The 25,030-nt window shown below is 39.7% G+C and overlaps 1 protein-coding gene, 2 non-coding genes and 1 pseudogene across 4 annotated transcripts; 2 read left to right on the top strand and 2 right to left on the bottom strand.

Annotated features, from left to right (window-relative positions):
* Positions 1 to 81: 81 nt before the first annotated feature.
* Positions 82 to 8,736, top strand: LOC113030448 (15-hydroxyprostaglandin dehydrogenase [NAD(+)]-like). 2 transcript variants are annotated; one of them, XM_026181916.1, is made up of 7 exons: positions 82 to 253; positions 4,292 to 4,415; positions 4,883 to 4,989; positions 5,205 to 5,301; positions 5,415 to 5,491; positions 8,222 to 8,379; positions 8,523 to 8,736. In XM_026181916.1, the coding sequence occupies exons 1-7, from the start codon at positions 161 to 163 to the stop codon at positions 8,653 to 8,655; spliced, it is 789 nt and encodes a 262-aa protein (XP_026037701.1). In that variant the 5' UTR covers positions 82 to 160; the 3' UTR covers positions 8,656 to 8,736. The 2 variants fall into 2 exon arrangements, with proteins under 2 accessions (XP_026037701.1, XP_026037700.1); XM_026181915.1 differs by lacking the exon at positions 82 to 253 and adding an exon at positions 2,566 to 2,898.
* A 4,852-nt stretch (positions 8,737 to 13,588) lies between these two features.
* On the bottom strand, positions 13,589 to 13,661 carry trnav-cac (transfer RNA valine (anticodon CAC)). Its single transcript has one exon. It is a non-coding gene; the product is annotated as a tRNA-Val (tRNA).
* Positions 13,662 to 14,637: 976 nt separating this feature from the next.
* trnav-cac (transfer RNA valine (anticodon CAC)) lies at positions 14,638 to 14,710 on the bottom strand. The gene has a single exon. It is a non-coding gene; the product is annotated as a tRNA-Val (tRNA).
* Positions 14,711 to 20,494: 5,784 nt separating this feature from the next.
* Positions 20,495 to 24,634, top strand: LOC113031236 (15-hydroxyprostaglandin dehydrogenase [NAD(+)]-like; annotated as a pseudogene).
* Positions 24,635 to 25,030: the final 396 nt, after the last annotated feature.

Here is a 25,030-nt window from a genome sequence, read left to right on the forward strand (position 1 = left end):
GTGTCCTCCATGTTTACTTCCGCCCTCCACTCAAAAATCGCGCTGCCTCCGCACGTCATCAGAACCACGTGACCGCAACCCAACTATTTAACATTCTCTTAGTTCTTTGCGTGTGTAAGGAAGCTGACCACCTCCTGGCTCTTCTTAATAAACAGCTGAAATGGCTCTGGGCGGTAAAACTGCGATAGTGACAGGAGCGGCGATGGGAATAGGGAAAGCGATAACGGAGATTCTTCTGAAAAACGGTGCTAAGGTAAAGATTAAGCTCGGACTTGGATTTCTTTTGTGTGTGTGTGTGTGTGTGTGTGTGTCTGTGTGTGTGAGTGAGAGATTATATGTGTGCGCTTGTTGTAAACAGTGGTGTAGAAAATATTAATTTACATTTACCGGCACCCTTTAATTGAAAAAAATAGCAACTACAAAACAACCGTCGAAGAGTTGCCAAGCTGTTGACACCATGCCAAATTGTGACACATTAACTGGTAACACTTGACTAGCAGCATGTAATCCATGACTAAATGTGGAAATTCACTTGTTGCACACGTCTCTCTTTTTATTTAAGTTTTTTTTTCTTCATTTTTTTGTTGCTGTTTTCTTTTATATTGTGTTTTTAGTTGTTCATGCCCCACAGCCTGTGGGGCAAAGAGCAGTAATTTCAGGGAAATTGGTGTCACCCATGACCCCCCTCTGAGCACACCCCTATGATGGAGTTTTAGGCCTACATTAAAATAAATACATTAATTAATAAAAAAAATACAATTATTAATCATTTTGAGAATAAAGTTGAAAATCTATTTTGAGAAAATCGACTGATTAGTTTTTTGTTTCAAGACAAACTGCTATGGTAGGTATATCCTCCGACTTAGTGAACTTGTACTTCAGAATCGGTTTTAGTAACAAGTAAATGGTTTCTCTCTTAGCACCTTTTTTTTTTCTCTCTCTCTTTTAGCACATTAACACAGTGTGGTGAGCCGTATAAGGACATTGAAAAGATGGTGCGGAAAGCTGCATCTGGTCAAATGGAAAAAAACACAAACTCCAAAGCGTGGATTTGTACAAAATGAAATGGCGCGTAGTGAACAGAGCCGAGGTTATCGGGGATGTATCACAGGACAGCTGATCAGTTTGTTTAATTCAGTCATCTATACGAGGCGTTTTGTAGAGGATACAGCCGCTTAGAATTACGACTTTATTCTTGAAATTTTGACTTTAGTCTCAAACAGAGATGGGCAGTAATGCGTTACTTGTAATCCGATTACTTTATCAAGTAATGAGTAAAGTAAGGGATTACTATTGCAAAAGGTAATTAGATTACTGTTGCTTTCCCATAAGCACGCTACGTTACTACGTTACTAAAACGGTGATTTTTTTTTTTTTTTTTTTTTTTTTTTTTTTTTTGGCCAGAGAGTCTCATAACAATGACGTAAACGAGTACGACTTTCGTGGCAACAGCTGTGTGCAGATCAACAATGGATACTAGTGCGAGAGAGAGTATGAGCGTGTAGCGTTTAAAGCGTGGAAGTACTGACCTTACTTTGAGTTTGATTCCATAAAAAGTGACAAAAACATTAGCGTCTGCTGCTCACTGCGTGGGAAGAAAACTTCTTTTTACAGCAAAAAACCCCTCTAAACTTCCGAGCAAGCACCAAATATGCTGCCACTGGAATGTGAAACTGCCATATCCTTACACTGACCGCTGCGACATACCTGCACCAGGGCAAACCGCCGCCTGCCCCACTCCTGCTATACAGGTGAAAATAGAGCAACAGGACCGCTTTGATTTTATTTATTTTCTGCTGTGTTTTACGTGCATCTATTTGAAAGAGTGAGTGTAAACACAAAAAAATATTTTATTTTATATGCTGCAATATGCAGAAAATAGGTTTAAATGTTAAACAAATTTCTTCCAGTCAGAGAATGTTGCATATAATTTAATCTTTGCTTGATGCATAAAGTTAAAAGATTAAAACTAATAAAACAAGTTTTAAAAAGAGACTTTTTCATTTGATTACATTTTATATGATGGATTATGCAGAAAAAGTGGAATTGGGTTGAAAGTTCTATTGCTTTATTACCTATTTAGGGTGTAATTTATGTTTTAAAAGGTAATCAGTAACTAATTACTTTCAAATAAGTAAAGTAACAGAATTACTTTTTTCAGGAAGTAATCAATAACCAATTACTGATTACTTCCTGAAAAAGTAATCCTGTTTACTGATTACTTATTTTTGAAAGTAATTAGTTACTGATTACCTTCAAGTAACTTGACCAACATTGGTCTCAAAATGGTCAGTAATATTTGTTTTTCTTAATGTGGCCCTAATACCCCTTCAAGCATTATGAAGCCATACAGTACTTAAAATATACTTCCATTAAATTGTCTCCTGAGAGTGTAATGACACCACGCACAGTGGTCTGGTAACATGACTAATCACTGGTTTTATCCAGTGGCATTGGGGGTTGTAAAATAACTGTACTCTCCAGTAAAACCCCGACCCCCCTCTCGTTACGCCCCTGCTGCACGCACCATCGAAAAATGACCGCGAGAAGAGTTTTTGCACAGTTGGGATGAATAGGCTGGTCGTTAACTGTGCAGTTACCAGTTACTCACTCTGACCGCCTCCAGTCTCTCACTCGACCTCCGCACGGTTGCCACACGTTTGAAGCCCCGCGCGTCTTCCTGGTGGGCGGCGACAGATGGGCAGTTTAAATAGCGACCAATTTCTCTCTATTTAACATTCTCTCAGTTCTTTGCGTGTGTAAGGAAGCTGACCACCTCCTGGCTCTTCTTAATAAACAGCTGAAATGGCTCTGGACGGTAAAACTGCGATAGTGACAGGAGCGGCGATGGGAATAGGGAAAGCGATAACGGAGATTCTTCTGAAAAACGGTGCTAAGGTAAAGATTAAGCTCGGACTTGGATTTCTTTTGTGTGTGTGTGTGTGTGTGTGTGTGTGTGTGTGTGTGTGTGTGTGTGTGTGTGTGTGTGTGTGTGTGTGAGAGTGAGTGAGAGATTATATGTGTGCGCTTGTTGTAAACAGTGGTGTAGAAAATATTAATTTACATTTACCGGCACCCTTTAGTTGAAAAAAATAGCAACTACAAAACAACCGTCGAAGAGTTGCCAAGCTGTTGACACCATGCCAAATTGTGACACATTAACTGGTAACACTTGACTAGCAGCATGTAATCCATGACTAAATGTGGAAATTCACTTGTTGCACACGTCTCTCTTTTTATTTAAGTTTTTTTTTCTTCATTTTTTTGTTGCTGTTTTCTTTTATATTGTGTTTTTAGTTGTTCATGCCCCACAGCCAAGAATTTTTTAATCAGCCTGTGGGGCAAAGAGCAGCTGGCGATGGAGTCAGCAAGAGCCTGTATATTTAGGGGTGTCTGAACATGTAGGTGTGCCCTTTACTTAAAAAAAATAAACACCTTGCAAAGCTGCCAAGTTTAATCTTAATCCTTGTCTTAGATTAAATGTGGAAATCTACCTGCCGTGTCTGTTTTTGTGTCAGCGCTGCATTTGTTATGTGGTTGTTGTTTATGTATTTTTAGTTCGTAAAGGTTGGGTGTGGATGAAAAGTGGGCAAAATATTGAGTTTTATGGAGAAAATAAAACGGCACACATTCAGAGGTGACACACATGCAGTGTTGGGAAGGTTACTTTTAAAATGTATTCCACTACAGAATACATGCCCCAAAATGTATTCTGTAACGTATTCCGTTACGTTACTCAATGAGAGTAACGTATTCTGAATACTTTGGATTACTTAATATATTATCATGCTTTTTACAACTGCATGAATGTACTATTGCTGTGTGATTTATTACTATTACTGAAGGTCAGAGGCTCCGAACCACAGTAAAGGGACCTCTGGCTAATACATCGGGTTCCTTGTCGGGCTCGTAGCCGAAAACTAGCTTTACTTTATTGTCTGGGTCAACTTCGCTTATGAGACACAGAGAGAGGCGTTGAAAGGCTGCTCCAACGGAACTTATTGTTTCAGAGGAAAACAGGAACACGGTGTACAATTGAGTCTTAATAGCTTACTTACAACTGGGCTCTCAGGCACTCTTCTTGGCTGCAGTGGTTATTATTATATTTACATGATACCAGCTCCCGTTTCTGCTCGATGACAACTTCTTTCTACTCTGCTTTCTACTTCCTTTTTCTCTCTCCCCCTCCCTTTTGCATAAATCGAGGAATGTGTCAGGTTACATTTCACTGTGTGTTATACTTGTATAACTATGCATGTGAACCTTGGTCCTTGAACCTTCCTGTCAATAGGTTGCCGTCCTGGACGTGAATAAAGTTGAAGGAGAGAATCTAGTTAAAGACCTGAATAAAGAGTATGGAGCAGACCGAGCCCTGTTCCTGAGCTGCAATGTTGAATCGGATGAGGAGTTCAAAGGTAAAGCACACAAACCTGGAAAAACATTGTGAACGGTGGAGGTACCGAAAAGGGGGAAACAGCTGGAAATGCTAAAGTAAATGGGTCCCTGGCTCATCCTGAAGTAAACAACTGCCGAAACACATGCAACTGATCAAACGCGCTGTGATTTCGTAGTATGTGTTCCAGGCGGCAGATGTTCACCAGATGAAAGGAAGTTTCCAAAATTTGGGGACATTTTGTCTTGAGTCATGCAAGTGGCATTTGATTGCGGCTGAAAATCCACATTCAATGAAAAGGGAGAGTAGAACAAGGTCAGTGAGGTCTGAAAAAACTGAGTACAAGGGAGAGGAGAAAAGCACAGCAAGATTTGGATCCAACAACAGCTAAATTGGGCTTGTTTGTTTCATATAAAGGTGGGTGGGAAAGGTCAGCATAGTTGTAAAGTGACTCTTGCAAAGTTAAGTGACTCCTGTAAACTCTCTCAGCTGCCTTTCAGAAAGCTGCAGAAGCCTTTGGAGCAATCGGCATCTTGTGCAACAATGCCGGCATCTTGAATGAGGAGAAGTGGCAGGATATGATCTCCATAAACCTGGTAAGAAGCTGAAAGCACAACAGACGTGTTAGATTTGCTCTGTCTCAAATGGGATTAATTGCTGAAGATTTCAGAGCGACATCTAGGACAGTTATTGGTCTGACATAATAATGTCACAATAATATTCCTGTTATTCATTTCACAACATTTTATATGCAGGCAAGTGTTCATAGACAGTTGAAAGATTTTTGCCAGATATAAAGTTTGTGTTGTAGGCGGGTGTTATTAGGGGGACTTACCTGGCGCTGGAGCACATGCGCAAGACGAATGGAGGTGGAGGAGGGGTCATCGTCAACATAGCATCTATGGCAGGTAAATACTGTTTAATGGAAACTTGGAGAGATCACAGACAAGAGTGTTAGAAGTCATGAAATTCAGGTTTAAACTTTAATCTTTTACAATGATTGATACAACCCGTCCTACAGGTCTGGGCCCTCTTCTTACCTGTCCTGTCTATACGGCTACCAAGCACGGAGTGATCGGATTTACTCGAGCCGTTGCGGTAAGAAAGAACTCCCCATGATATTGTTCAAGAACATCAAGACGATATTTGTTTGCCTTGTAATATGCTAGCTAGCAGTCTCTATGAACATGCATGCGTGATGCAAGTTTTGCCTTATGTTTTTTGTATTAAGTAATCACATTATGAAAACATCTGAAAGTGCAGGGTGTTTTTTGGTGTGGCCTGTCATTGTGTGAAAATGGTGGAATTGATCAAAAATCTGATCGGTGTGGTGAATAATCACTGTTTCTTATGATCTAAGTTAGAGAAGGTAGCTAGCCTTGTGTGTTGTGGTTGTTTCTGTCGCAGCATAGTTGATAGTTAAACAGCCTTCAACTACACATGGACACAACTCGTATGCATCATCAGGCAGAATTAATTGAGAAGAGGTGAGACGTATACTTGTACACGCACACACAAAACCCCCAAAACAAAAAGTCCTACAAAAGTTCAGAAAAACTAGAACCAAAACCTAAGAAACACATAAAGCAGGCAAAACACAGTGCAACTTAGCAAAAATGTAATAAAAGGACATAACTGTTTAGAACTGAGCATAACTGATGAGTTGAAACAGCTGGGTAACAAGAAACAGCTGGAACTAGTCAAGTCCAACTAACTCGGGGATGCAAACTACAAACGGTGCTGAAAATCAGATATAAACAAAAAAACAAACTAAGAATGAAACAGCATCAAATAATAAACAAGAATTTAAAATTTAGCAAAAACTCAAGGTCCAGCACCCAGGACCATGACAGCATGTGTGAATGCTCCTTTAGTCATTAAGAAGCTGCTGGTCTGATGATAAAGTTACAAGCTAATCTTTACTGGTAGTACTTGCAAAGCTACATTTTTGCAGGGCAAGTACCAACTTGCCCTCTCAGAAAATGTGCACTATTATCATATTAGGATATTGTGTAATGTGTCTTAGTAAACAAAAATGAAAAGTAGTTATCCATGATTACTGTTTTTTTCTGTTGGATAACAAGGATATCGAATAAAACACACACAACTGATATTAGAAGCTGCACTCTTAATTTGTTGTTATTTGTTCTGCTTTCAGTGGCAATAAAGCTATCCTCTTCTATTGAATTAAATGGCAGTGCCTTGGTTCAGTAGGTTTAATAAAATACATTAGATTAAATTAGATTTATGATATGTGCAATGAAATCATTTATAACAGCTACTTTTTGTTAGTGTTCCTGTGATATTATGAAGACTGGCTGATTTAGTGATATGTAAAACCAGTTGTACACTGGTGTGTTGGTGTGCTGCCAGATGGTACTTCATTAGAATAAGCATAAGCTAAATGAAGACATCCATCACCATATAAGTGACTAACCACACAAAAAAAAGTGTCATTGCAAATTAGTTGTACCAGGAATTGTCAAGGCAGTGTCATTATTTTATTTTGAAATCCTTCCTCAAGATACTACCCCCCCCCCCCCCCCCACAGAAAGCTATGTTGTTGAGTCATTCATCTGATAGAACACAGTTATGCTTTTATTATTAAAGTGACCACAAATGTCAGTTTTTGAAAGATGCTATGGTCGTGTAGTATCTGATCTGTAGCTGTATGGACAATAAGAGCTTTTCTTCTATACACCAACAAAGTGGATTTTAACATTTCTTGCAAACTCTCAATGTGACGTCCAATTATATGTTGACACAAGTGAAGGAGGCCAACATTACAGCGATGGAAATTCTGGCTCTTTTTAGAGAACTGGCTCTTTCGGCTCCCAACCGGCTCTTCGGGTTGTTTAGTTGATAATTCTATATTATCAACAACAATATAAAATTATACACACAATTATGTGTAAATTATGTTGTCTCTTGTTGTTGCCCCTGGCTCTCTTTCTCTCCCTCCTGCTCAACATTGTCATATTAGAAAGTTATAGTAGTGAAAATGAGTGACACCAAGAAAAGAAGCAAAATCTGGAACCATTTAAATTTTACTGACAATACATAGGCAGAGTGTAGAGTGTGCATGAAAAGGATATCATGCACAGGCACCTGAGAACTGTCCACCCATCAGTGCAATGGGAAGACGAAACGCAGTCAGTTGAGTGTGATATTAATGAAGATGCCAATGTATCTACTGCAACAGGTGTCAAACTCCAGGCCTCAGGGGACGGTTTCCTGCAGGTTTTAGATGTGTCCTTGAGCCAACACAGCTGCTTTAAATGGCTAAATCACCCCCTCAACATGTCTTGGGGTTTGCCAGAAGCCAGTTAAATCATTTCGAGGTCAAAATACTCATCATTTTTGAGGATTTTAAGTGCGCCTTATAGTGCGGAAAATACGGTAGTCACTAACTGCAGTGGATTCTCACTCAAGTATTAAAAACAAGCCTCAGACTTAAAATAATGTTACTCTATCCTACTACTTTCGAGCCTCTGAAAGTGGGAGGCTGTGTTTAAACTCTACTGTGTTGGTGTATTAGAGACAAAAACAATGGGTTGTCCAAAAATCTGCTGCTCATGTTCATTCAGTGCAGAGTTATGAATCAACATGTACATGCGCTCTATGTGTAACTCCAACCTACTGCTGTTTTTTTTCCAATTTAAAATGCCCAAATAGTCATCTATTGATCTCCGAACACTTGAGAAATATATATAACCTGCATTTTAATGCCTCCGATTAGAAACAAACAGTAACTTAATGTTTATGTCCGTGCTATGCTTTACTTAAACCAAGAAGGCTAATTATGTGAATTTTTTTTTTTTTAACTAGGCTGCCTCTGCAGCATCAAACTATGGAATACGGGTCAACGCTCTTTGTCCAAGTTTTGTTGGAACCGAACTTTTTACGACAATCGAACACAAACTGGGACAATTTGCTCACCTGAAGGGTGTAGCCAACCAGCTTGTGGAAAAGCTTGGGGTGTTAAAGTGAGTAATTTTCTTCTGTTTCTTGTTAAAGCAGTCATAAACCTTACAACATCGACATTTTGTTTCTCTGCTCCATCTGTATAACTTGATATAATAATGTGTACATGCATATTCACTGATGTCACTGTACCTTTTTGATTCAGTACACCTGAGGTAGCAGAGTGCATCCTTGAGCTGGTGACAGATGAGACCAAAAATGGAGAGGCCTTCATGGTGCGCACAGAAATGAAAGGTTACGTCCCTTTTCCATCACTAAGTAGCACCAATAAACCTTGAAACCATCATGTCGACATCGGATATCATTCCTTAAGTATGTAACAGATATGTGAATAATAAAGAAAAACCAAAAACCTTCAAGCATAATTTCTTGTGTCTTTATTTAAACTGCTGTAACCAACTGGAAATCTGACAAAAGTAGAAAAAGGTTATCCAGGAGACCAAAACTGCACCTGCTCTGCTAGATTACACATTTATGAATCTGGTTCGTATGAGATAACTTCACTCTGAGATGGAGAAAGATGTAAGAAAGACAGGACAGTAGAAGAAGAAGAGTGGTTAGAATCAAAAGTAAGGAATTTTAAAGTCAAGATAGTTCCCAACGTGTTTAAGTACTTTATGTAAAAGTTGTCTGTGTAATTTGGACAATTTAGTGTTTACTGGGACAGAACTGCAAACCAGGTAAGACACATTTCTGATCAGTCAGCCATAGTTTAACAGAAGTAACCAATTTGTTTAGGTGGGACAGAACTGTTATGTTTTGCACTAAATTTCTTAACATTTAACATATCACAGGTGACGTTTAGCCCCACGATAAAGCAGCACAGAGGATTTTACATTTCATTTTCTAATTTTAAACATTTTTCAGTAACAATCATATTTCTAATTAATATAGAGGATTTTTTTTGTTTCCTTAAACGTGTAGGGCACACTATAGCAAGCAGAGCAAACCATGTTTTTGTTGTTATGTTAGATACTTTTCTTTCGTCAGTGCAAGTTAGTATGGAAGTGCTTATTAACATTTTTCTTAAATTTATAAGAAATATTTTCTGCATCATGATGCAACATTGTTGTGTGCGGGGTTACATATTCGCAGACCAGTCAGGGGGCTGGTATGTGGCCTGCTATGATGAATCATGTTTTCTTTGACGTCACATGAAAGGTGTGTTTGCCATTATTTATTTATTTATTTTTTTTAAATCTTCCTGTGTAAAAGTCAAAATACAGAAGGATTATAATGAAAAGCTAAGTAACTACTACAAAAAACTAAGTATGTCCTTTCTGCTTCCATAGGAATTAAGAGGTTAAGTATGCGAAGCTCATCCGGTGTCTGCTACTTGTGAATTACTGTCTCACTGCAAAATGATTCACAAGTAGGAAACATTCAGATGAAGACATTTGACTTTGTGGACATCACCCCAAAGTCAGACTGTAGATCTCAGATCAGCCTCAGTTAGCACGAAAGACTGAACAAGTATTCCTTTTTGGAAGGGTTGATAGAGTTGTTGGAATGGTTTCTCTCCAAAAAGAACAAGTCAACACAAAGTTGACACGTCGCAGTCATTAAGTCAACCATTAACTCCTCTGTATACCAAAGTGTTCTAGAGTCAAATGTGAGGCCGGCAGGTAAAGCTGGCCTGAAACTGGATAAACAGGTTAATGAGTGAAGCACAGCAGCAGATCTACACCAGAAGAAAATAATCAAGGGGTTGCAATGGCCCAGTCAAAGTTCAGACCTCAGCCTCATTGGAATGCTGTGGAGGGACCTTATAAGACTTGTCTATATAGAACTATCCACAAATAAGGAAATGAAGTGAATATTTACTCAACAACACCATGGGAAAGTGAAAGCCATACAGAAAAGTTCCACATTTCTTCCATATGAGTTTAACTTATTACTTTTGATCAACTTCAACTTTTCTTTTTTGCATATTAAGTAGCTACTACCTAAAAATGCCATTTTATTTTACTTATTTCAGTCACATGGAGGTAATATATTCAAAAGTACATATTGCTTTTTTGATATTTCTCAAATATTGATAGTGCAGTGTGTTATTGGTGGACGCCAAGAAAACAACGTTGAACTAAAGAAATGTACTTAAGGCGTTAAAATTAGTAGTACTCAGCGCAATTGTAGCTTTTAGTTCCTTTCATTTTTTTTTTAAGTTTTGCCTGAAATGTTTTGGAGTTTTCACTAGATTTTTAACTTTTTTTTTGTTTAATTAAAAATGATTACAAAAGTGAACAAGAGTTTTGCTAAACCGAAAAAGTGCCCCTGTTATACTCATTCCTTTTAAGTTATGTCAACTTATTTCCATGGGAGACATGACTGAAAACTTTAAGTACCAGTTACTGAATATTTTTTGAATGTAATGACTAAACATCTTAGTTTTATTGTCGTCAAAATATATTGAAGTTCCAATAAGCTTCAACTTTTAATAAAAACATTAAGACAACCCGTTTCCCAAATTTCTTTAAGTTGTGCTAACATCTTTGGGTTTACAGTGTGCCGAAGTTGGTAATGGAAAAAATAGAATACTTTGTGTGCCGTTGGACACCTGACATTACATTTAAATAATTTTGGGCTGTAATTTCTTTGTATCATGACTGTAATGTGTTTCTCTAATAGTTATGTTGTTAAACACAGTGATGTTTCCACAAAAAAAATCACCACTGTTTTCTTTGTGTATACTTTACCTTTGATCTGCTCCTCAGACTGAACATTGCACTTGAAGAACAGAGATCTCTTTTCTCCATACTGTTTGTTGAGGGCTTCCTCTAAAGTCTTCCCTGCAGTTTCATTTATATCCAAAAGGGTTACCTGAACAGGTGAAGGCGAGCAGAGATAAACACCTGTGGCTTGCTACATTTGGAATTGTTTATAGTTTACAGATCAATTTTTTTTAACAGATTAAAACTAATAAAATAAGTTTTAAAAAGGGACTTTTCCATTTGATTACATTTTGTATGATGGATTATGTAGAAAAAGTAGAATTGGGCTGAAAGATCTATCGCTTTATCACCTCTTCAGGTTGTAAATTGTGTTTATAAAAAGTAACTAAGCAGGGCTCTAGACTAACTTTTTGCCATGGGCGTACCGGTACGCCTAACTTTAAAAAGTTAGGCGTACAAAAGTTAGGCGCACACAAATTTTATAATAATTTATGTAATATAATGTGTTTTTCTGGATACACTGTGCTTTTTCAGCATTCAAAGATTGATGACACCGTGTCAGAGCACTGGCTATGAATTTCAGAAGGATCAGGCCTTAACTTAAGAGAAAAGTTAGCAATAGTTCTTTTCCTATTACAGCTACATCCACTTCTGTCGTGCCTAGGCGGCTCACTAGGGCTGGGTATCATCACTGATTTCTATAATCCATTCGATTCTGGTTTTCAAAGTCCCGATTCGATTCAACTTAGCCAGAAGAGTCAGAAATATTATAATTCTGATCACTTATCAGTACTGACTTCATCAGAATTGTGAGCATCACAGCAGATGCCTTTGTGTGAAAGTAACTGAGAATAAAACACAGAAAAACATGAAGGAGATTTTCCTGGTCTGGCTTTTTATAGCAGATAACCTTAAAAATATTCTACAATGTTCTGCATATAAAGTTTAAATTTCTTCAGTATTGAACAACAGAAAAAACAGGCTTTCTTGTCCGAGGTCATTTAAGTGAAAAAAAGAAAAGAAAAAGACAGCAGCCACAGCGCTGTAAACAACAGTAGACTGGTGGGTAATAAGCGAATGAATAATACAGAAAACAGAGATTGGAGACGGGAAACTGTTCTTGAAGTACAGAGAGAGAGAGAGAGAGCTAGCTGTGCATGGAGTGTGATTTTAATAGTCGTGGAAGCAAAACAGCAAAATTCATGACGACATTGATCAAATGTGAAGCGCAGTTTGCTGCTTCTTTTGCTGCTGGCTCGGTGAATTTTGGCTGGAGAGACAAAACCTGCAGCTCAGAATCAGCGCAAAAAGACGTAATCACAGCGCGGACCGGAAGCATCAGGATCACTGAGCTCCGACAGCGTGTCCGTCTGCGGGCCGTCGGGTGAGAAAGCCGAGAAAGACAAAGTTGATTCTGATGCGTCGGGTCCGTTCTGTGTTTACATCTTTGTGTGGAGTCCGTGTACCTGCTCTCATCTGCTGTTAGGTTGTTGTTGAAATGGTTTTGTGAGCTTTAATCTGAGAATCTGGCGTTTCTGGCAAAACACAGTTATATTTAAAAGTCGAGTCAGGATCTAATGAGTTGATATGGCTTTATTCAAGCTACTCACCGCCCACTTCTACCTGCACTTTCAACTGGACCACGGCCAATCAGAGAGGTCCCGCCCCTTACTATCTCTGATTGGTTTAGTCCACGATAGGGGCAAAATGTGTGTCTGTTGACCACAGGGAAGGTTGCAGATTTTTTTTTTTTTTTTTTTCTTTTTTTGCTACCCGAACATTTGGTCGCACAGGTGCAACCAAATTTTTTTTTTTAGTCGCACCACTGAAAAATTTGGTCGCATTTGCGACCAAATTGGTCGCACTCTAGAGCCCTGCTAAGTAATTAATTACTTTTGAAAATAAGTAATCAGTAAAGTAACGGGATTACTTTTTTGGGGAAGTAATCAGTAATTAGTTACTGATTACTTTTTTCAAGTAACTTGACCAACACTGCTTATGCACTGCAGCAGTGCAGCACGTGACAATTAAAAGCTACAATTAACGCTGTTAATGGTGACTCACTCATTGTACTTGAATCCATCTATTTTCTTACCTTGTTAAGGTGACCTCGCGCTGTCTTGTCCTCACTGTCTTCTTGGGACTGCTGTCCATCCTCCTGCACTTCTCCATGGAGCCACTGCATCCCTAGCAGCTAACATTTCGGTTAAATTCACACATTTATTCTGCATTTATTTTCAGTTTTTTTTTCTGTCATGGCTCTAAACTTCTTCAACAAGCTGCATGAGAGCAGAGCGAAGGTAGGGGAGGGGCCGTTGGCGTTAAGTGATTTGATTAGGTAATAGTGTCAGCGATGAAAATGAACATTTTTTTTGTGTAATCAATCTCTATCCGGCTTTAACTGTGGATCCCAGTTTCTGTGGTCAGCTTTTCTTCTGAGTAAATCTTCCTTGTTAAGTTGCTCCTTTTACCGTAATTAACCTGAGTGACCTTTGCACATGCCCATCGACAAGACATTTCTTTCACCCCGGACCAAAACTGTTTCCGCCCGGTTTCGAACCGGGGACCTTTCGCGTGTGAGGCGAACGTGATAACCACTACACTACGGAAACCATGTCGTGATGGCTTTCATCCCTGACCATTAGAAGACTCAGAAGTGCGAGAGTCGCTGTGTGCGATATTTTACAGTTATGAAGTGCATCTCTGAAGAAACAACGCACACAGTTTGAGTGGCACAGACCGTCTGATAAACTGGCACGGTAAGCTGCAGTTAAGTTTGACTGAATCCCCTCTGAACACAAACACATTACACTGAAATTGGCATAATTTAAATAAAATAATATCGCTGCATTCATGTGTTTGCAGGTTCAGCTGATGTTCATTATTTGTCTGTGAAGGTTCTCAGTCATCCAGGTCATCGTAGTCAAAGGAGCTTGCAAAGAAAAGCGTCTGGACTTCTTTAAGTTGCTTGAAGACGTTCATTAAGATGTTCATTATTATTGTGTCCAGTTTCTGCTGACGAAAATTCAGCAGAAACTGTTTTTTCTGTGGAGTGACTGTTACATATGTAGTATATAACACATATACAGTACATATTTTGATTGTGATTACGTAACTCATAGTACTTGCACGTCACATCTTGATGCATGCTCAGTGGTCCCGGTAAGTAAATCCCCAAAAGTTGATTCTGTTCATCTGGACGTAGCGTTTTCAGTGGGAGATACGTTTCGTCACTCATCAACGTTATTTCTTCAGTCTCAGCAGGTTTCCAAAATCTTATAAACAGTATATTTGCATAATGAGTGAAACTAGCACCACTGAAGGAACAATGGGCTGGGAGGTCAGTGCCTTGATCATTAATATGCAAATTCTCATGACCATTGATCAGTGGTCAGTCATTATGCAAAAGTACTGTTTATAAGATCGGGGAAAGATAAGAATGAAGAAGTCACTTGGATGAGTGAGGAAACGTGTCTACAAATGATACGCTACGTCCAGATGAACAGAATGAAATTTTGGGGACATTTTCACATAAGACTTTTGTATGTATTGGTATAACAATGAATATACTGAAATGTAATATAAATGTGTTTCCGCCCGGTTTCGAACCAGGGACCTTTCGCGTGTGAGGCGAACGTGATAACCACTACACTACGGAAACTACTCGAGAGATGTCAAAGGGTCCTTTCTGCAAAAACTGAACTATAGCTAGATCACTGAACTCAAAGACATCCTACAACGACAAGGACGAATGAGCGAAAGTAGTTTTCAGTAGTGATGGCCCGCTTGAAGCTGAAGCTCCGGTGCGTGTGTCAAAAAAATCAACACACTGCTTCAGAAGCACTGTATCGAAGCTTGATTCGTTTGGCCAGAGTCACGTGATCGGTGACGTCTGAAGCTTCATTTAGAACCTCTGCTTCGGTATCTGATTCAATGGTTTATAAGGAGGCGAATCATTCACGGGATTTGTGGAGTGTTTTGATGGTGACAGATAGCGAACCACTGATCATTCCACTGAGAGATTTGGAGCCAGCGAGGAATAGAGGAGGTTCTGTTGTGTGGGAGAATTTTGAGTTGATTTTTGTCAATCGGGTGGGTTTTACAGCTTTGTGTTCTGGCCGTTTACTTTTGTTTTGTGCGTGTTTATTATATCTGAAAATGGGAAAAAGATAAAATGTCAAAAATCTGCCTCCATAATATAAATATCATTAAATAACTTTAGAAAAACTTCCACTTGACTCTTTACATGTAATGTTGTAAAAATATATATTTTATTGTTTAATTAATCTGAAAATGTTAGTCTGCCAAATGTGCAGCAATTGAATTTATTTATTCTCTTTAGCTGATAGTTTGTGGGGCCCAGGTAGACTGTAAAACTGCATCTCTACCAGTTTCTCTGCACTCCAGCCTCCTCTGGGCCATGTGAAGGGATTTTCCTTAAGGCAGGATAAATGATCTCCACCAAAAGGAACAGGTTCGGCCATCGCACATTAGAACAAATTCTCTTTTTAAATAAAAATGAAAAAGGGTTACCTTAAATGCATCATGTTTTTAATTTGCAATTTCATAAGCATTTTTCCTTTCCATTTCACAATCAATTCTACCCACAGGTCAAAAATATGTCTGGGAAAATTTCCCTAATATAATATTATTTATAAATACACCTGTCTAGCGATTAATTGCATAAGTGCATGGAGGCAGGACCTCAGGGCAGAAGCATACTCCATAATGTGTTGTACATTATTATATGTATATATTATATTGTGGCGTGTTGGGGGAGCGGCTAGTTCTCTCCCATCATGCCTTGGGACGTGTGCTGCTGTTTGGATGTTCTTGTTTTGTTGTTTATGGTTACACTACTTTTAACTGTTATCCTGAATGTTGTGTTTGTACTGTGGTTCAAAGGCACTTACAGTTGTTGTTTTATAGAATGAATGAAACCATGGGTGAGTTCTGTTATGCTGTTGATGACCCTCGAAGCACAGTGTAGCATCAGTGTGTGTTGTAATAAAAAGCGCCCCCTACCAGCTTGGGGTTGAATAACAATCTCTCTCTGTGAGCTTCTTTGTAAAGTTTCCTCTGCATGCCACAATATGTAACGTGGTATTTTTCAATTATTGTATTTACTAACACCAAGAAGTCACAAGCAAAGGAAGACCACACCATGGTGCATGTTTAAACAAGGACACCTACCCGCTTCAGGACACCTACACCAGGAGATGCCGGACTAGAGCAGCGCAGATACTGAAGGACCCGTCCCATCCTGGCAACAAACTGTTCCAACTTCTGCAATCTGGTAGAAGGTTCCGCATCTTCCGGGAAAGGACAGAGAGACTCAAGAGGAGCTTCTATCCCCAAGCCATCCGTGCCCTAAACACACACACCCGCCCTCTCACATCATCTATAATTGACTGAGTCAGGACTCTTCCAGACACTAAACCAAGGCACAATGTACATTTCAATTCCTTTAATTTTAAATATGTTTATATTGTCTATCCTGTAAAATAGTCAGATGTCTATTCATATTAATGTACAGAATTCACCTGCTTGCTGCTACTGCTGCACATTCACCCAATGTATATTGGGTGAAAAAAAAAAAAAAAAAAAAAAAATATATATATATATATATATATATATATAGCACATGTCGAGGAGCGTGTCAGGCTACATTTCATTGTGTGTTATACTTGTATAACTATGCATGTGACAAATAAAGAACCTTGAACCTTGAACCTTGAGAGTTTACTGGTCAAAACTATTTATTAAACAAATAAAACACATTTTTTTAACCACCAAAAAATACACGTTCAAAGCAACACAACAGCGGCCCAATATCAGACAAAACTCCACTCTGTAGAGTAGGCAATCGTAATGAAGCAGTTGGTTTTATTTTGTGGATTCAAGCTGCTCTTTGTATTTTTGGCCACCAGATGTCACCAAACAGGACTGTGTTGAAAAGCTTCGAGTAATGAACCGTTTTTCAATACAAGCTTCAGTGCTTCAGAAAGCTTCATTTGGCCATCACTAGTTTTCAGCATTGTCTTCTATTGTTATTCTATATGTAACAAGTGTCACCTGGCAGTTTGTTGCTCTCTGCCAGGTGATTGGCTGAAGAGCTGTGAAAAGGTGCCTTCCTCCTGCTGCAGAGTCGGGGCGGTCTGCCTCCCCCCACCGTAGGGAAAAGGGTAACACCACCTGGGTCTGGGTGCAGTTCCCCCCTCCAGGGGCAAGGGCACCTAGACCCGGTTTGTAGAGTACGCTTGGGGAGTGTGATCGTGTGTACAACGTCTCTTTATGTCTGTCTCCACGTTGGGTGAGTGTGGAGTGAGTGCATATGAGAGCATGAGGGTGGGAATGGATGTTTGTGTCTGTGTGTGCCTGTATGTCTGTGTCTATATGTCAGGTTGGGTGTCAGGCGCCACCTCTCTGGGGACATCTCAGGCCCTCCAAGGTTTGGAGGCCTATCTCCCCCTACCACCACTTCCCCTGCCAGTGGCGGTCCCCCTCGGACATCGGTGCGTTGGTGGCTCTTTGTGTCCGGGGGTGGGCGTCCAGGTACACACCGGCTCACTCCTTGGCGGCCGCTTATCGGGGCCTGGAGCCTGGGGCTCGCTCGGGCCACTTCGGAGGTGGGGTGCCCCCGGCCTCTCGGCCTGGGGCTCGGTCACTCAGGCGCGGCTGGCTGCCGGCGGAGCTCACGGGCGCGTCACTGCAACTCCCCCTGGCTTCTGCTCTGCGGCTGCTGGGCGAGCCCTCATCTGGGACTCTCCTCAGCTCTTTCTGGGACAGTGGCGCAGCTGCCCCTCTGTTGGTCTTCCTTGGTCTCTTGTGTTCTGGGGGCCTCTGGATGTCTGGAGTTTTGATCTCCTCCATACCTGCTTCATGCCCTGAAGGACGGGGCTGTGGCCCCCCCACACCCTCTAGCAGATTATTACATGAAGGAACCTTTTAAAAAACAAAAAACAAGCGCGTCCATGCTCACAGGTGTACACACGGGTGATCACACCCACAAACTACACCCTTTTTGGCTCCTACCTCAAAGCACACTGTGTTCTGTTGATCTTATGTGCTGCACAATAATGTTTAACATTTAGTATTTACTGTCATATTCCCATATATCATTGTGATGTTGTTTATTCTATTACTCTTGTTCTCTTCTGCTTGCTTTCTTTTTTCTTTCTCAGCAGGTGATCCAGGTGATTGATATATGCATTTTTTTTCTCTGCCCGTTCTGTTGGTTTTTGTTTTTTGCCCTTCTCCCCTGTCCCTCTTCTCAGCTGTTTCTCTTTCCCTCTTTCTTTCTCCCCTTCTTTCCCCCAGTCAAGTCTGTCCCGTATTCAGTAAGTGAAAATAAAATAAACAATAAAAGGTGAATCAAATGGACCATTACGGCAAGGCTGGGATGGTCAATTTGGTAAAGTAAATCCGTTGGGCATCTTTCTTTGCCTTTAGACAACAATTCTGATGGCAAAAGAGCCAAACGGGACAGGCAAAAAAAAAAAAAAAAAAAAAAAAAAAAAAAAAAGAGCTGTGAAAAGGTAGTGGGTGTGTGGAAAAAAAATCAGAGGCAATTAATTCACTCAGGTGCGAGTGGGTATACTGTCGGTAAGAGACTTTTGCCATTTTTGTTTGGATCGTTTGCTATTGCATGTGCCTATTTTTAATGTGTCATTGGACTTTTTTAGTGTGATCACGAATTTTAATAGAAGAATTGATCAAGCCCTAGATCGACTGCGCGCAGGGAAACTGATCAATATTGTAGGTATATTGAGTGTTTGTTTTAGCTTCATGATTTTGAATGGTTTCCTAAAATTGATATTTTATTGGGTAATATTTTAATTGATAAAGTTGTTTGTTTTTCAGCTGTGCTGTCTCTGCTGTCCTTTTTTCGTTCTTTTGATTGATTTGTAATTTTGTTTTGGTTAGTCTGTCCAGCCGTAAAGGCGGTTATTGATTGAGAGTAAGTTGTGTAAGGGCGGACTAACCTCCCTTTTGTTTTTGTTTTTTTGTTTAATTGTTTGTGCCACTTCCCTTTATTTCCCAATCGCAGGCCATGCATAGCACTGATTCCCAGCTGCGCTGAGACCCGAATTGTTTCAATCAATCAAAGCTTTATTCGTCACATGCAGGTTGCCCTGCAGTGAAATGGGACCCCTACCCACCCTTACACATATGGCACAAACATTACATGGGGATACAGGTCGGAGATTGGTAGAATCAGAGGGAAAAAAACATTGAAATGTACACTACAGTGGGGAAAGTACAAGAGGAAAAAAAGAGACCCCTACTCATGCTGTGCTTCCATGGTAGGACAGCACGAGAACAGGAAACAAAAAACTCCTCTGCACAAAAAAGCACATAAATGTCCACAGCACAACATTGTGAAGACATGACAAGCCACAGGGGTGGGTGAGGAGTAATCCGAAGCGAACACAGCAGCCCATTCCAGCGCGGCACATGTTTGCAGTGTGTGCCACGATTGCAGTGTCGCTAAGCGGGGTGTGACGGGTTGCAGTGTTGTTATTTTCGCACAGTTTGTGTGGTAAGTCTCATGGACAGCTGGGATATCAGCAGGATGTGTTGTAAGTCCTGTCTGGAAATGACTGGGAATTTGTATGTCTAACTCATGTAATAAATAAATGATCAATTTATTTCTTTGCCCCGTTTACTCATCCCTTGTCCTCGGTTACATATACATTATACATTCTCACTCAGGAGAGTGCACTTTCTTTATATCGTGACTGTAATGCCTTTTTCTAAAGCTTAATGTGTTAAACACAGTCCGGTTTCAACTAAATCATGACCCGCACCGAGCCAGCAGAGCTACAGTACTCTGACAAACGAAGAATGTGGATGAAAACAGAACTGACTCTCAAAACACCCAACCCTTCAGATAGGGCTGTGCGATATAACCAAAATCTCATGTTAATTTATGAACACAATTCCCAGAAACGTCTAATTTTAAAGATAAAAGTGTTCTGCCAGTGGAGATGCTTTAATGTATCAGATTTTTGAAATTAAAGGTCTACTTTTTTTTTTAAATTTAATTGAACCTCTGACAATAAAAGTATCAACTGCTGTCTCTATTCAGATTTGTTTGGCCAGCCTGTTTGCCTCCTCTTTTCAGCAGCAAGCCACAGATCAAGTGTGGCAGAAGCAACATTCCCACCGTAATTTCTGTGGAAATTGTGAAGTCTAATTTATTTAGCAATCTTGCAGCTTTAGAATAAATGGATTAAAATACAAAGCACATTCTTCACTGGCAGCTCTAAACAGCCCAAGAAAGTCCACCCCAAAATGAGTGCAAGCCATATTTGGCTCAGTTAGACTATAGTTGGCCAAGCTGTGTTCTCCAGAACAAGACAAGTCTGCTGACTGTGGTCCATTGATTGATTGACACATTGTTATTGCTTGTACATTCACTTGCTCTCTCTTGCATGTCAAACGTTAGAACCTGCTAGTCTTCCTGATGGGTGGTGACAAATAAAAAGCCAGCAACTTCTCTTTGTTTCACATTCTCTTATTTCTTTGCAGGCATACGGACGCTGACCTTCTCAGTCCCTTCTTCTACTGAAATGGCTCTGAGCGGTAAAACTGCAGTAGTGACTGGAGCTGCGATGGGAATAGGAAAAGCCATAACGGAGATTCTTCTAAAAAATGGTGCCAAGGTACGTGTGGCATTGTAGGCATTGACTGAAAAGGTAGACACATCATCATTTAACAGTGTAGGAAGAGATATTTATTATATATAAGATAACTAAAGATAACTAAGCAAGTTGCCTAGATTCAGATATTTTTACACTAAGTTACAGCTCATATGATCAGCTCAGGAAAAGGGCATTGGGGATCAATATTAGTTTTCTTCATAGATAAAGATATCATCTTATTAAACTAATCTCAACTGTACGTGAAGATGCTGCAGCTTTATTGGTGGTGTACGTTTCCACAGAAAACTTACCAACACCCTTTAGTTGGAAAAAACAACTAAGAAAGTTGTTGTTGACATCATGCCAAAAGCCAGGTGAAAAGTAAAAAAGTTGATTTAGTGGTTGTCAACCTGCGAGGGTGCGGGTGGGGGGTGGTGGAGTTGTGGTGCAGTTAAATTAAACTGAATGATTTTCCCAGAGAAAACAACCAAACAAGAGTTTGTTTTTTTTATGATATCATGCTAAAAGAAAGGCTAAAAGGCTGAATGTGATTCTTTACTTCTGAGATAAAAGAGGGACATGGCCTCAATCTAGTCTTTAAATCTTTATTTGCCTCAAGCAGTTCAAACAAAACAAATACATGGATTCTCCTTCAATCAGAAAACCAGTCAGTCTGCAAGCAGTTCACTGTAGCCAACTTCCTGAAAGATGAACCTACTTATTATTACACAGGATTATATATAGAACTGTGCTTCTTTCACGTAAGTCTAAAGTCTTATGTGAAAGTAAGAATTGATTCTGTTCATCTGGACGTAGCGTATCAGTGGGAGACACGTTTCGTCACTCATCCAAGTGACTTCTTCAGTCTGATCTTTTCCCAATCCTACAAACAGTACATTTGCATAGTGAAAGATCAATTGTCATGAAAATTGGCATATTAACTTACCTCCCAGCCCATAGTTCCCCATTTCTGTACCGGCCTCGCACTGGTCTGCACAAACAACTTCTAAATATACTCAGGCATAGCGTGGCCAAATATATGTGTGCAATAAGATTCAGAGATGTAGGTGTGAAATCTAACTATGTGTACGTGCAGAATTAAACTACGAGCAACAGTAACAGTGGCCTGCATGCCCAACCCGGGCTTCATCACAGCTCACCAAGCTACAGGCAAAATCACAAAAATAAAGTAAGATTTATAAAAAATGGTCGACCTCACAAGGCGGTGTCGGAACTTACCAACACCCTTTAATTACTGCAAGTCTGTCAAAGTAGTTCATATGTTTTCAAATAGCCTAGATGGGTACCTAACAAACTGACAGCATATCTGTCCTTTCTGTCAACAGGTTGTACTTCTGGATAAGAATAAAGCCGCAGGGGAGAGTTTGGTCGAAGCCCTGAGCAAAGAGTACGAACCAGATCGAATGCTGTTCAGGGAATGCAACATACAATCAGATGAGGAGTTCAAAGGTAAAACACATGACATTGGAAATCAGATTATAAATGTTGGAGGTACAAAGGTTAGCATAATTGTAAAGCACTGTTTTCTCCTCTCTCAGCTGCCTTTCAGAAAGCCGTAGAAACCTTTGGAGGAATTGACATCTTGTGCAACAATGCCGGCATGTTCGATGAGTCTGAGTGGGAGAATATGGTCTCCACAAACCTTGTGAGAAAGAGAAAGCACAACAATTAATTATATTTCTAATACCTCAAATTTGTGAATTGCTGATTCATTCAGAAAGATGTTGTTCCTTTTATTAGTTAGTCTGAAATAAACAATTGGCAACCTGAGAAAGTCCAAATTTAGTAGGCTTGGGTTACATTATTCTTCCTGTTATTCATCACAATGTTTTGTATGCAGATGACTGTTTGAAGTGTTTACAGAGAGAAAACAGATTTTCACTGTATGAACTGATGCCAAAATGACGGGATTTTTTACCCCTGTAGGTGGGCTCTATTAGGGGAACTTATTTGGCTCTGGAGCACATGAACAAATTGAAGGGAGGTCAAGGAGGGGTCATCATCAATGTTTCATCCTTGGCAGGTAAATACTGTAAATTCAAATTGGAGACAAATTGGAGACATACCAGACTAGGATTGTAAATGTCATTACATTAATAACACTAAACTTAAACCCTGTACAATGATTGATATAACCCATCCTACAGGTCTTGGACCTTTGCTTACAGCTCCTGTCTACTCGGCTACTAAACACGGGCTGGTCGGATTCACTCGATCCATTGCAGTAAGAGATGGTAAATGGTAAATGGCCTGTATTTATATAGCGCTTTACTAGTCCCTAAGGACCCCAAAGCGCTTTACATATCCAGTCATCCACCCATTCACGCACACATTCACACACTGGTGATGGCAGCTACATTGTAGCCACAGCCACCCTGGGGCGCACTGACAGAGGCGAGGCTGCCGGACACTGGCGCCACCGGGCCCTCTGACCACCACCAGTAGGCAACGGGTGAGGTGTCTTGCCCAAGGACACAACGACCGAGACTGTCCAAGCCGGGGCTCGAACCAGCAACCTTCCGATTACAAGGCGAACTCCCAACTCTTGAGCCACGATTCTCCCATGAGATTGTTTAAGAAGATTTAAAAAAAATCTATCAAATTTCTGCAGAAATTAATTGAAACTAGAGCAAATTTAATACTAATAAAATGTTTGCCTTACTTTTTCATTTTTAACTTTATTGTTTGGCATTTCCTGCACATTGACCTCACAGTTCAGTCTGAGGCAGCGCTCGCACATAACATCAAGTGAAAAAGAAAGCGTTCACAGGACTCTGCAGTGAAAAACACCACATTATTCAACAGCTTGTAGAGCCACCGTGTAGCAGCAATAATATCCAGTAACCATCCACGTATGACTCCCATTGTTGGGGAGAAATTTTAACTCACTCTTCTTTACAACATTTTTTCAGGTTTATGGAAGTTTGCAGGTATTTGTCTATGCACTGATCTCTTTGACTGCAAGTCCTTCATTACTTTCTGTTTGGGCCATTCTGTTGTAGATTTGCTGCTTGGGAGCATTGTCCCGTTCCATGAACACATTTTAAACAAACCTGTACTGGTTCTGGACAGACAGCCTGAAATTTGACTCTGGTTTTACGTCTACACTGGCAAACAGTTTGTGGTAGTTTGTTTAATTACTTTTGTCTGAAAATGTTCCTAAACGGTTACTACAATTCTTTGGATGGTTAAATTTGTAATCCAGTGTGGAGGTGTAAGAGGCAAAATTAGAAAAATGTGCAAACATTGTGCACGTGCACGATATGTGCAGAATCTTTCAGACTTCATCTTTAAATTTGGAATCTTTGGACACTGAACTTCAAAAATGCAAATGTTGAAACAAAGAGCACTTGTTGTTTATCCTCACACTACGCTTTCTATGTAGATGAAATGTAACTTAAAAAGCCTAACTATGTGTTGTTGTTTTTTCCAATAGGCTGCCTTTGCAGCATCAGACTATGGTATACGGGTCAATGCTATTTGCCCAGGTTTTGTTCAAACAAACCTGATCTCTGAAATGAAATCTCAAACGTAGATGCAAGACTTCAGATGCGAGAGAATCTTGGGGTGTTAACGTAAGTCTTTGTTTGTAGTAACCCCTACAACATCAACATTTTGGGGGGTTTCCCCCTCTACAACTGGATTTAAAATCATCTTAAAATGCATATTGTATCTTTTTGACGCAGTGCAACCGAGGTAGCAGAGTGCATCCTTGAGCTGGTAACAGATGAGACCAAAAATGGAGAGGCCCTCGTGGTCGTAAAGGACTCAAAATTTTATGTGACTTTCCCAACACTGGATAAGAGCAGTGACAAACCATAAAATCATCATGTCAGTATCTGATATCATTCTTTAAGTATACTTGAAGTTAAAACACACACACACAAAATAAATCCATTGGGTATCCTTGTTGGTCTCCAGACAACAATTCTGACGGCTAAAGAACCAAATGGGACAGGCAGAAAAAAAATCCTCTACTAATACACTATTAAGTATCATGGGAAAATAATGTAAGTTATACAAACAAACAGCCAAGACTAGATTCTTTTGACTCATTTTCAATAAAATATTATCTGTCATTGTTGGGAGAACATTTTTGCGACTTCTATTCTTATATTTTAGAACACATGACATTTTTAATGTTATCTAATCATTTTCTTCTTCGGATGCTGTCATAAATCATATTTATTTTAGAACATATGACAATTTTGCATATCATTAATATAATATAATATTGTACAATTAAAACATGCATCATATTCGCTTGTTTCTTTACATGTGCTGCATTTGTATTCCGATTGACCCTTTAGTGG

Source organism: Astatotilapia calliptera, chromosome 10 (genome assembly GCF_900246225.1).
Source record: "Astatotilapia calliptera chromosome 10, fAstCal1.2, whole genome shotgun sequence".
NCBI lineage: Eukaryota > Metazoa > Chordata > Actinopteri > Cichliformes > Cichlidae > Astatotilapia > Astatotilapia calliptera.